At 60.9% G+C, this 12,404-nt stretch overlaps 1 protein-coding gene across 27 annotated transcripts in view; it reads right to left on the bottom strand.

The window, feature by feature from the left end:
• MAPK8IP3 (mitogen-activated protein kinase 8 interacting protein 3) overlaps nucleotides 1–12,404 on the bottom strand; it is a 44,581-nt gene that overhangs the window by 20,555 nt on the left and 11,622 nt on the right. For 7 of the 27 annotated variants that reach the window (XM_021086810.1, XM_021086811.1, XM_021086807.1 and 4 more), the window contains exons 2-6: nucleotides 9,138–9,258; nucleotides 6,725–6,795; nucleotides 6,552–6,643; nucleotides 3,023–3,046; nucleotides 923–1,067 (exon numbers count right to left, since the gene is read on the bottom strand). In XM_021086810.1, the coding sequence (XP_020942469.1) occupies nucleotides 923–1,067; nucleotides 3,023–3,046; nucleotides 6,552–6,643; nucleotides 6,725–6,795; nucleotides 9,138–9,258 (453 nt within the window). The remainder of the gene's footprint in view (nucleotides 1–922; nucleotides 1,068–3,022; nucleotides 3,047–6,551; nucleotides 6,644–6,724; nucleotides 6,796–9,137; nucleotides 9,259–12,404) is intronic. The other 20 variants (XM_021086808.1, XM_005655138.3, XM_021086818.1 and 17 more) reach the window with 7 other exon arrangements.

Below are 12,404 nucleotides of genomic sequence, written 5' to 3' on the forward strand. Positions count from 1 at the left end.
AAAACACTATGATTTATTAAGAGAAGACAGTGTCCGATGACGCAGGAAGAGATGCCGAGAGAACACAAGCCCGGCCTGCAGCTTCGGAGGCTCAGGCGCAGCTCCGGGAATTGGGCAGGGCAGGCCCTGCCCTCCTGCCCAGACCAGACCCCCCTCCCCATCTCAGCCAGGACAGCCCCCGGCCGGGCAGCAACGAGCTGCTGCCGCCGCAGGAAGGAAGTGTCCAGGGAAGCTGGGCTCACGTCCACTGCCCCAGGCAGCCCAGAGGTCGAGGCGCCCTGCCTCCCCCAGGCACCCTCTGACGGCCCTGAGAAATGAGCAGGCCCGGGGCCGCTTATCCCAGAAGGGCATCCTCACGGGGTGTGGGGGCCCGTGTCTATGCGGCTACGCAGGCTGAGCCAGGCCTTCGCCGGGCAGGCTAAGCTCACAAACCAAACCTGTGCCCTAAAGTGGGGACGGGCCACGGCAAGTTCCCGCACTGGGCCTTCCCAGGGACCCTCATGGCTCCCACCCGGGCCGTCTGCCTTTCCCTCCCGGAGCCCCGGAGCTCAGACAGGTGGGTAGGAAGAGCCCAAAGAAGAGAAGCGGCCTCTGACGTTCTCCTGGCTGCAGTCCTAACCTCAGGTACTAGAAGGGTGACCCCCGTCTGGCCTCGTGGCTTTGGGGTGTGCTGGGAGGTGCTCACTAAGCTCGGCCCGACAGCTGGGCACGCCCTGGCTGCGGGGAGGCCGGCCTGGACGAATGGAGCCTGAGCAGCAGCACCCCGCCTGCGGCCTTGCCCTCCCGCGCTGCTCCCGGGTCTCCACTGCGGTCACACCTCGGGACAGGTCCACTAATTGGGGGAAGCTGCTAAGCCTGGGCTCCCCGGGTGAGCGAGGGGCGACGGGGAGAAGGCCCTCACTCCACAGCACGGCTACGAAACCTGGTAGCTGGCGCTGAGCTGCAGCTGGCCGAGGTCGCTCAGGTGCCAGTGGTCCCCCGCAGGCACGAGCTTGCCCCCCGTCTGGGCACGTACCATGCCGTCCGCCAGGGGGAAGACATTCAGGGAAGTGGGCCGTTCCTTCCTGCTGAAATGCGGGGGAGAAAGAAAGGAGGGCATGAGACGGGGGCTCGCATGCGGCGAACGGAAAGCCCGAGCGGCTCCAAAAGCGCCCCTCGCCCACAGCGGCCAGCAGTGGGGAGGGCGCGACCCTGGGGGCAGCGTAGCACGCACCTCCCGGCCCCTCTGACCCACGCGATCACGCGCGTCCTGTGATCCCACACAGCACGCCCCCTTCGGTTACACGGTGATGTCACATCATCACTCCTTCCCATTTTAAACAGACTCCCGTGCCGCGGTGCCCGCCGGGGGCCCTGGGCGTCACGGCCACGCGGCCCCGTTCCTCGGAGCGTGTCCTTGGCCCTGCTCTGGGCTCCTGGAGCCAGGCAGAGGAATCAACACTTTCTCCAATCCTCTGTTCCTGCCACGTGCCCCAGGGGCACAAGCACTGCTCTCTCTCGCCTGTCTGCTGGGCGTCTCGCCCGCTTCTGCTTCTCTCTTGCTCCAAGCCGTTCCCGTCCGAGGGCACTGGAGCCACGGAGGGAGGCCGGCCAGCTGGGAACAGGTGGGAGCGTGGACTGATGCTGCGATCCACCTGCCACGCTCTGCCCTGCGAGCTGTGAGGGGAGGGCAGAGCCCAGGCCCAGGGAGGACGCTGTGGGCAGCTGCACAGAGTCCACATCGCTCAGAGCTGTTTAGGTCAAGAATCAGGATCCCTCGCACGTGGCCTCTCATGCGCAGGCACCACCGCAGGGCCTGGGTGGGAGGGTGGCAAAGGTGTCCTCGGGGCCCCCAGGAGCTGGGTCCAGAGGCTGGGCTCTCCCGGAGACAGGGCAGCGGCCTCCTCGCGGTGCTGGGGATGCAGGTGATGGAGATGGGAGTGAAGTGGCCGCTGTAACCACAATGTCCTACAGCCGACACCTCCCTGGTGCGGGCTGGTGGGGTTCGGGTGGAGCAGGAGGCCTTGGAATCTGCTGGCTGTTCAGGAGGACGCCGCCTCCTGCAGGGCAGGATCCCTTGGACCCGCTGGGAAGTGGCTGTGTCTCTCAGGGCTAACGGTGGCAGGGACAGGACCAGAAAAGGCCTGTGCGGCCTGGCAGGGGCCCTGGTGCTCAGGAAGGCGGTTTCCTGGAGAGGATCTCAGGTGCCTCATGCAGCTCTCGTCCCCGCAGCAGATGACACCTTCTCAGATGAGTCCCGGCCCGTCACTTAAGAGCTGAGATGCTGGGTTAGAAAGCTCTGAGTCTGCGGAGCCGTCGCAACCTTGGCAGCGTGGCTCAGGTCGCAGCCGGGCGGTCCTTGGACAACAGCCCTGGCCCTGGGCATCCGGGAGGTGGCTGCTGCCCTTGGGGAGCCCAGCCCTGCCCTCCTGCACCATCTGGGCTCCCGGTGCCGAAAGGACCCCCTCTCTGGGGACCTGGCTCAGACTTCGGGAGAGATGCACACGACAGGTCCCAGGCTGTCACCACAGACGCCACCTCAAAGGACAGAGGTGCTTATCTAGCTGCCACTTCCACAGCTCCGCGCCTCCAGACAGCTAGGCTGCGCTCCCCGAGGGAAATCTCCACTGGGAATAGAGCCTCCTTCCTGATCCAGGGCCCCCACGGAGCTGCGAGGGTGCCCCCCCAAGTCCCATGAGCTGGGTGGACCAGAGCTCCCAGTCCAAGGCTCGGCCACCGTGTCCTCTCGTTACACCCCCACGGTGCCTGAGAGACACCCGTGCTCGTCCACTTGAGACGGCGGCTCAAGGGGGGTGGCACTGCTGGCTCCGGGCCCAGGTTCCACCCCTGCCCACCAGCTTTGGGGGCAGCACCAGCCCTGACCTGCGAGAGCCTGCACCACTACCTGCTCTGGGGCTGTCTTGGGGACCTGGGACCAGCCCAAGCCTTCTCGGCATCAGGCCCTGGAAGAGCCACGATCTGTGCATCCTGGCAGCCACCCCAGCTCCCTCACCCAAGGCCCAAGGACTGCGGCAGGCTTTACCTTCTCCTCCACGACTGGCGAGGACTGCAGAGCAGGACAGACAAGGGCCAGCACACGGCGGTAACAGCACAGAGGGCAAGACAAGAAGACAACATTAGAGAGCAAAGGGCAGGGGCTGGGGGCACAGGTGCGCACACAGGAAGGGCGGGCGTGACGGCCAGCGCTGGCACCCTGCTCCGCGCCCCCCCGTGGGGACAGACAGACGGGGAACACGCAGACACATACATGGATGGACATGGGACATACAGACACACCCTCTCAGCACAGCGGGGTGGGGAGGGGACCGTCCTGTCCCCACGGGCTCCTGGCGCTCAGGCAGGTGCATGTGGTGATGGGGTTCATGTCACACACCACGGGCACGGGCCCGAGCACACGGACCACCCGGTTTTATCCTAAAGACACACGGATTCAGGAATCCTCGCCAGGAGTGAGAGAGACTCTGCCTCCCCAGCCTAAGGATGGGGCCCCCCTGGAAGCCGGAGGGTCGGAGCCGAGGAGCTGCGGCAGGACCGTCCCCATCCGCTGCAGCGCACGGTGGTGGAGCATCCGACCCGATGAGCCCCACCACGCCAGGCCCAGCAGGCCACAGTGAAAGCAGGCCCAGGCCTGTCTCCACAGCGAGTGCCCTGGAAGCTGGAGGCAGTGCGCTGTGCACATCTGTCCCCGGAAACAGGCCCAGGGCCCTCAGAACATCTCTGGCATGGCCCTGGGTCTGGGCCGAGGAGCGGCGGCGGCAGGAACCCAGTTTCATACACTAAGGCAGCAACCCCCGGGCAACACCCTCAGTGTGCCAAATGCCACCAGCCAGTTGGCGGGGCGGCCCGGCAGCACCCTGCCTCTGCTTCCCAAACAAGTGCTGCTCCAGGAAGCCGCGTCCTCGCAGCCAGGGCACAGCGGGTTCCACCGTGCTGCAGGCTCAGAGGGCCTCTGAGCAGAGACCAAGGGCCTCGATACCCCTCGGGCAGACCAGACAGGGAGACAGGCTAGGCGCAAATCTGGACCAGAGCCCCTCCGCCTCCTGGGCACCAGGAGGCCCTTTTACAGACAAAGCGCTCCCCCCTGGGGCCGTGGCCCTGCTGGGCACCCACCCCTCAGAAGCATTAGAGGCAACTGTGGCTGTGCCGGGACCTGCCGGTTCTGCCCGTAGGAACCAAGCCCTGGGGCTTCTTACAAGCAGCCTATTCTGCTCCTTGAGGGGAGAGCGCTCAGCAGCAGGCGGGGTGCCCGAGAGAAGCGACCTGCTCCGGGCAGGGCTTCTCTGGGGAGGGGCGGCCGCCTTCCCACAGGCCTGCCCTCCACGGGAGGAGACCTGGAGGGGCTGGGGCTGGGCTCCGTCCAGACTCTGCTAAGGGCCACGGGTCACACCCCGACAGCAGGTTTCCAGACCAGGTCCTGTCTCCACCACACAGGGCGCCGTCCACAGAAAATAACGGTCACACGCCGCTTCTCCACGGGGGACCCTCCGGCCTCAGCTGTGCAGCCCAGGCAGCTGCTGCTCTTGGCTGAGTTTGCACTGTCCAGAGAGTCAGAGGTCGCCGTTTCTTGTCCCTGGGGCCCAGGGTGCTGACCACCGTGGCTCAGGACCCCAGACGCGCTCGGCCTCCAAGCCAGGGTCACCAGGCCCCTCTCCTGTGTGGCCTCCGAGGTGCTCCGGCCATGAGGGAGCTGGCGGGGGAACAGCAGGAACGCTCTGGGAGGCCACAGCGCTCCGGAACGGGCCAGGCCCGTGCTGCTAGTCCAAGATGCCCCAACAGCCAGCTCCCACGGCCCCGGCTCAGACCGCCCGGCCCAACCTGCCCCCGAGAACACGAGGCGCCCCGTCTCCAGGTTAGCCCTTGAAGCTGCTAGTTGGCAGTTCGGGGGCAGCTCGGGAGTGAGGAGTGAGGATCGGACAGTGCCAGGCAACCGCTGAGGGCGGTAGTTTAACAGACTCTGATACCCAGTCTGTCACTTAATTCTCACGGGATGGGCGTCAGCTGACGATCGCTTGGTACCCTGTCCCAGGGCACAAGCCTTTACAGAAAGACAGCGTCCACAACGGCTGGGACCGGCAGCGAGACTGCCCAGAGGCCTGCTGGGGGCCCCTCGGGGCCTCTGCATCCACACACTGCGTTTCCAACTCGGAAGACTCAACAGGTTTGCCGGTGAGCCAGAGAACAGCTGACGCTGCCCAGAGTAGAAAGGCCCGAGTCTCCTCGTCTGCAGACCTAAATGCCCAGCAGGCGGGCAGGGAGAAGACAGGGCCTTTACGCGCCCACCTGGGGCCTCATGGGTTTGCTGCAGGAACAAGGGGCCGCTGCCGGGAAGGAGCAGTGAGCTCGATCCACGGGACCGGGGGTTCCGGCCGCAGGCCTCTCCAGCCTGAAGAAGACACTGGATGTCCACACCCTGCCCGGCCCAGGGGGATGACTGGCCGCCCTGGAGAAGCTTGCTGACAGTCTGCGCCTAGGGGACGAGCCGCGGCTACACTCTGACTGAAGGGGGAGAAGGAGCCTGGCCTGTGCAGGCTTCTCCCTGCTCCCCAGTCACCAGCACACAGCTCCAGCTGAGATAAGCAAGCGCCCTGACCCTGCCGGGTGGCCCCGCCTGTGCCCAGCGTGCAGCTCCTTCCTCCGGTCACCACGGTGCCCTGGGTCCTCCCCAGAGAGAGTGGGTTCTTGAGAGGAGCTGGTCATATTCTAGAGTCACAGCAAGCTCTGCAGCTGCTTGTAGAAGAAACAGGTGCACAGGCAGGCGCACATTTCTCGGAGGTTAGAATCTTCCTTCCCAACACATCCTGGTCTTTTCTGTTGGCTTTATCTTACGAGAGAGAGAATGAGGAGGGGAAGTACGTGGTGACCCTTGACGTGTGCGAGAGGACAGGACTCAGAGCTGGCCTTCAGCTCCCCCTGAACAGCCCTCGAACCCCAGTGCCTGCACAGCACTGTGCTGTCGATCCGTCCACAGGTGCTTCTGCGCAAGTCCAAGACAGGCAGGCAGAGGTCCCTGGCACCTGCCGCCGGCACCTGTGCCTTGCATATGACTGCATGAGGGCCAGGAGTGGTTGACTTTTTTTTTCTTTTTAGGGCCGCACCCTCCGCATACAGAGGTTCCCTGGCTAGGGGTGGAATCGGAGCTTCCCAACACATCCAGAGCCACGCCACAGCCAAGTCGCATCTGTGACCTACAGCACAGCCAGAGCTACGCCACAGCCAAGTCGCATCTGTGACCTACAGCACAGCTCACAGCAACGCTGGATCCTCAGCCCACTGAGCGAGGCCAGAGCGCCAACCAGAGTCCTCATGGATGCTAGTCGGATCCGTTTCCCCTGGGCTGCAAGGGGAACTCCCGGGTTGGCGCCTGTGAGGCTACAGGTGACGCGGCGCAGAGGTGGCTCACAGCCCGGGGTGTGCGAGCGCCGGGATCCCTGCGCGTGGTTTCCGGGCCTCGGCGCCTGCACGCGCGGCAGCCGCCGCCCCAGCGCCCGCCACCCGCCTGCCTTAGCCCGCGCTCCGGCACACACGCGAGCCGACGGGGCGCCCCGCCCTACCTCCGCCCGGGCAGGCTGCCCTCCGTCTGGTTGTTGCCCCCGACCTGCTGCATCTTGGACCTCTCGATGTGCTCCACGTAGGTCTGGATCATCTGAGAAGAGGGACAGGGCTCAGCGCTTCCGGCCACGAGGCCGCACCAGGGGGCCCCCGCGCGCCCCCGCGCGCCGCGCACCTCCGTGTGCCGCTGGTGCAGGGCGTTGTACTCCTTCTTCATCTCCGACTCCCGCTCCTCCAGCCGGGAAACTGGAAAACATGACCGCAGCTGGCCCACTGCCCGGCTGGGCCGGGCCCCCTCTCTGAGCGGGCCGGGGGAGCCCAGCAGGCAGGTTCTGATGAGTTTACCACCCGTGCTGTGATCCGAGGACAGTCGATCCTGCTAGGGACAGGGACAGGGACAGGCGGGCGGAACTCACACACGGGTTGCCCTCTATGCCTAGGTCGGCGGGTGGTTTTCGAGGGGCAGGCAAGCCCCCAGAGCGTATCTAGTTCCAGGGCAGACAAGGAGCGAGCAGAGGCCTGTGAGAGAGGCAGAGTCCCCTGCACGCAGCCCTCGGCCAGGTTCAAGGCAAGAGCAGAAGGCGCCCGGAACACAGGAGGGGACACACTCGCGTCCCGTCCATGGGCCTCGCGTCCAGCTCCCAGGGCTGGAAAGGCCATGTTATGACCACCCCACTCTGGACTGGCAGCTGGGTCACCCTCGAGACACCAGGATGGTCCCTATGTGCGCTCTGCCCAGGAAACACGGGCTGATAAACGTGTCACGGGCCTCGGACACCGCGCATCTGCAGCCCTCTGCTCCAACCTCAGCTCTGTTGAACCCTGTGCAGAGCGAGACCGGCTCGTGACAGCCGGGTCCTTCCCTCTCCTTGGTCCTTGGTCCTGCAGCCGAAGTGAGCAAATGAAAAACGTCTGCCTGTGCTTTAGCTCTGTATGCTCTCCCACTAAGGAAAGACGAAAGGTTTCATAAATGAAAAGTGTTCTAAGCAAGGGGAATATTAAAGATTCTGTGTAGTTACAGAAGGGCTGATCTATGCACATCTAAAATGGGCCTTTGGGTCTGCCTCCACTCTGCAGACCAGTGCGTGTGTGTGTGTGTGTGTGTGTGTGTGTGTGTGTGTACACGTGTCGCCAGCTCACCCAAAACCCAAGGGTGTCGGGACAAGGACAGACTCAACCATCAAATCTTTCTTCTCTTTTTATGGCCGTACCCGTGGCATATGAAAGTTCCCAGGCTAGGGGTTGAATCAGAGTTGTAAGCACCGGCCTACACCACAGCCACAGCAACCCCGGATCCAAGCCAAGTCTGTGACCTGCAGCACACCTCAGGGCAACCACTAGATCCCTAACCCACTGAGCAGAGCCAAGGATTGAACCTGCATCCTCATGGATACTAGTCAGGTTCATTTCGCCTGAGCCACAATGGGAACTCCTTTGATTTGTTAAAAAATTTTATTTGATCTTAACTTTTCAGAGGAATGAAGGTACCTGTTATCCAAGGTCATGAATTAAACAGATTAGGCCTCAACCTTCAAAACCTTGAATTACAGAAAACTGAAATTATAAGGGTCATTATAACTTTGACAGTATAATTTAAACAAAGACTTCTAAAGCTAAAATAATAGTTCTTACAATAAAAGTAATTTTTTTTTTAATTTTTATTTCTTGCTTTTTAGGGCTGCACATGCAGCATATGTAGGTTCCCAGGCTAGGGGTCAAATCGGAGCTACAGCTGCCGGCCTGCACCACAGCCACAGCAACTCGGGATCCGAGCTGTCTGTGACCTACACCACAGCCTACGGCAACACCGGATTCTTAACCCACTGAGCAAGGCCACGGATCGAACCTGTATCCTCATGGGTACTATCTGGATTAGTTTCTGCTGCACCACAATGTGAAGTCCAATAGAAAAAGTTTAAAAAAATCAAACCCTGGAGTTCCCGCCATGGCTCAGTGGTTAACGAATCTGACTAGGAACCATGAGATTGTGGGTTCAATCCCTGGCCTCGCTCAGTGGGTTAAGGATCCTGCGCTGCCGTGAGCTGTGGTGTAGGTTGCAGACGCGGCTCGGATCCCACATTGCTGTGGCTGTGGCGTAGGCCGGCGGCTACAGCTCCGATTGGACCCCTAGCCTGGGAACCTCCATATGCCGTGGGAGCGGCCCAAGAAATAGCAAAAAGACAAAACAAAACAAAACCCTTTCTTCACCCCTCCTTGCAGGGGCAGGGGGTTCCCGTGGGACTCTCACCACCAGGGCAGCACCTCCAGGCAGGAAAGAGCACCCTAAGGGCCACGTGAAGCCCCCAGATCCGGGCCTTGGGGTCAGACTGCAACCTTGGTGGAAGGGCTTAATTTACTTCCACAAACGATATGAGGCCGGTACAGAAATACCCCGAGCGGCCTAACGAAAGAAAACAAATCCTTGGGGGAACCGCAATGTGAGCCGCGGCCACCGCTGGCGCTGGAGCTGCCTGCTCTTTTGATCCGGGGCTCTCACACACACCCCCCCACCCCCGGCAGGGCGGGGTCCCTCGGGGGAGAACCACAAACACATGCAAAGGCAGCCTCCTCTCAGGCTGGCGACTTACTCTGGTCTGCATAGTTTTTGGCCTTCAGCTCCAGCTGGCGGGTCTGAAACTCATAGTGCTCCACCTGGACTTGGAGCTCCTTCTTCTCCTGCTCCAAGGCATCTTCGAACTCGATGAATTTCTAGACACGCAAGGAAGACACACAAGCGTTGGGGATGGGGGCCGCCGGAGGACAGCGGGGCCCAGGACACGGCCTCCCCACCACAGAGCCGGCTCCCTCACGTTGCACTGTCGCCCGCCGCAGCCACGCAGGGGCTGGCAGAGCCTTCAAGGACGGACCTCGAAACCTGGGCCCACTCACAATCGCTTTGACCTTGAAATTCTTAACAGTTTGTTTGTCTTTTTTAGAGCCACACTGGAGGCACATGGAGGTTCCCAGGCTAGGGGTTGAATTGGAGCTGCAGCTGCCGGGCTACACCAGAGCCATAGCAACACCAGATCCCAGCCGCGTCTGCAACCTACACCATAGCTCATGACAATGCTGGATCGTTAACCTACTGAGCAAGGCCAGGGATCAAACCCGCAACCTCACGGTTCCTAGTCGGATTCGTTAACCCCTGAGCCACAACGGGAACTCCTGAAATTCTTAAGTTTTTGAACAAGGAAGGGCCTGCGTTTCCAGCTGTGCACTGGGCCCCACAAAGCATGCGGCCAGTGCTCTTGCGACGGCGCCACATCATTCCTCTCAATACCGGGCGTCCAGGGAGCCAGGTGTGCTCTGCTCCCAGCAGGTGACCCAGCTCAGGTCAGGAAGCTGCCGTGTGTGGGCAACGAGCCAGGCACCGTGCTGCTCCTGGCGTCCTCGGTCTGGACGGGAACCTGCACCTCACAGGGTGAGTTTCTGAGCAAAAATATCATCAAATCACGGGAGAGGAAAGCACTTTGCAAAACAAGGGAAACCCTGACCAGCCTGAGGAAAGACCCAGTGCAACACCAAGAGCCGGGCGAAGCCGGGCTCTGGACTGGTGCCGGGCTCTGGACTGGCCCCGGGCTGGCAAGGCCACTGATGTCACAGCCCTGCCACAGCCTGCTGGGCAGCTGTTAGCACCTTGATTTTGCCCAGGAGGAAGTGAAATATTCGTCAGCAGCTTCCTTTGTAGGAAGCACTCATGTCGGAGAGGATGAGACTCTCAAGAAGACGGGGCTGGAAAGCTGCTCGCTGAGTCCTGGCTCCGGGCATCTGCAAGAGCCGAGGACTCCACAGTGGCCGTGGCCGCAGTTCCCGGAACAGCTGCACCCCGAGCCCCACCCCCGCCTCTGCGTCCCTGCTGCACTGCAGCCTCTCCAAGGCCCTTGTGCGGAAACCACTGGGGCTCCGGCCCAAAGGATGGATCAGCCTGTGAGGTGGCTGAAGGCAGAACAAAGAGGTGGGGGGAGGCGGCAGAGAGAAAATCTCTATGGACGACACCAAGGGTGACCTGAGTAAAAGGCAGAATAAGGGCCTCACTGCCAGGAGACGCACGCAAAGGGCACAGCTGCTCAGAAGTGAATGTAAACGGCCCTAAAGGGCCGCAGCCTCGACCAGCACGCGAAGAGTCAACAAATGCCGTTAACTGGCTGCCGAAGACCTACTTTTTAACTGGGCAACTTAAATTCCTAGTACTCAGAAAAATTAAAAGACTAACCTAAACATATGCTTTTGTAGAAAGCGCAGATGACATGTTAAGCGAAAACCATCCTTGCGAAAAACCACATTCTAACATCCAGAGCGGGTCGGCTAAAACCCAGTGACATTCTTCCGGACTTGAGTGTGTGTGTGTGTGTGTGTGTGTGTGTGTGTGTGTGTGTGTGTGTGTGAGAGAGAGAGAGAGAGAGAGAGAGAGAGAGAGAGAGAGAGAGAGAGAGTGTGTGCGTGCGCGTGATCAGTTTGTAGTGTTTTGACCTGATGCATCCGCTCGTTTACACTGCAATGCCTACCTGTTTCTTTCTTGGCCACACTCGTGGCACATGGATGTTCCCAGGCCAGGGATCGAACCGAAGCCACAGCAGTAACTCCAGCCACAACAGTGACAATGCCTGATCCTTAACCACGAGGCCATCAGGGAACTCACCAAAGGTTTTTTTAAACGAGTAGTATGACGGCATCGTTTACCAGCTGACACGGGGTCTCCCACTGGGGTCTCCATATTCGATGTTTTCCTGGTCCCTCCCCTCGCGCATCCTTGCAGAGGAAGTGGAGCATCATCTCGAACGACTTCGATGTTTGTGTTGAATACGCACTTGGACTGGGAGAAAGCACCAGACTCTGGTCCTCGGGAGGGGCCCCAGTTTTCACGACACGATGCTTAGGGATGGACTTAGGATGAAAACAAAACTCACTCTGAGGAAGGGACATCTGAGGTGGGGGCTGGGGCTGGAAGGTGGAGACGTCACCCTTTCTTTCTTTATGCACCTGCTGCACCTGTAGCACATGGAGGGTCCCAGGCACGGGGTCGACCTGGAGCTGCCGCTGCCGGCCTCCACCACAGCCACAGCCACAGCCACACCAGAGCCAAGCCGCGTCTGCAACCTACACCACAGCGCAGGGCAACGCCAGATCCTTAACCTACTGAGTGAGGCCAGGGATCGAACCCTCGTCCTCAGGGATACTAGTCAGGTTCATTAACGCTGCGCCACAGTGGCAACAACCAGCTCTCCCTTTCTTTCAACTGAGCACTGCCCCACCGCCAGCGGCAGAATAGCAAAGTGTGACAACAAGGAAACCCTTCTGTGGTGCTAACATCAGTTCTCGAGATTTCCCACCTCTATTTCACTGTGTGACCCGCATTTCATATTTGAGAGTCGGCTAAAAAGGTTTCTAAACAAAGGCGATATGAGAAGACCCCCTCCCAGAGTCTTTTGTTTTCTGTCTTTTTAGGGCTGCACTTGCGGCCTATGGAGGTTCCCAGGTGAGGGGTCTAATCGGATCTGCACCTGCCAGTCTACACCACAGCCACAGCAAGGCAGGATCCAGGCCGCGTCTGCGACCTACACCACAGCTCACGACAACACCAGATCCTCGTCCCACTCAGCGAGGCCAGGGATCGAACCCACAACCTCCTGGTTCCTCGTCGGACTTGGTGCCACTGTGCCACGAGGGGAACTGCCCTCCTAGAGTCCTCAGAAGGTCAGATGCACTGCCCTGAATCTCTCCTGACAGGCGGTCATGAAAAGCTGACGAAGACGACAGTGCAGGAAGGCCCTGAGACGCCCTCCAACGAGCCCTGTGCTCCGAGATCCCTGAGGAAGCTGGTCCCAAACCAGGTCACACACAGAAACCCTGTGCCG

The sequence above is a fragment of the Sus scrofa genome, chromosome 3 (genome assembly GCF_000003025.6).
Source record: "Sus scrofa isolate TJ Tabasco breed Duroc chromosome 3, Sscrofa11.1, whole genome shotgun sequence".
NCBI lineage: Eukaryota > Metazoa > Chordata > Mammalia > Artiodactyla > Suidae > Sus > Sus scrofa.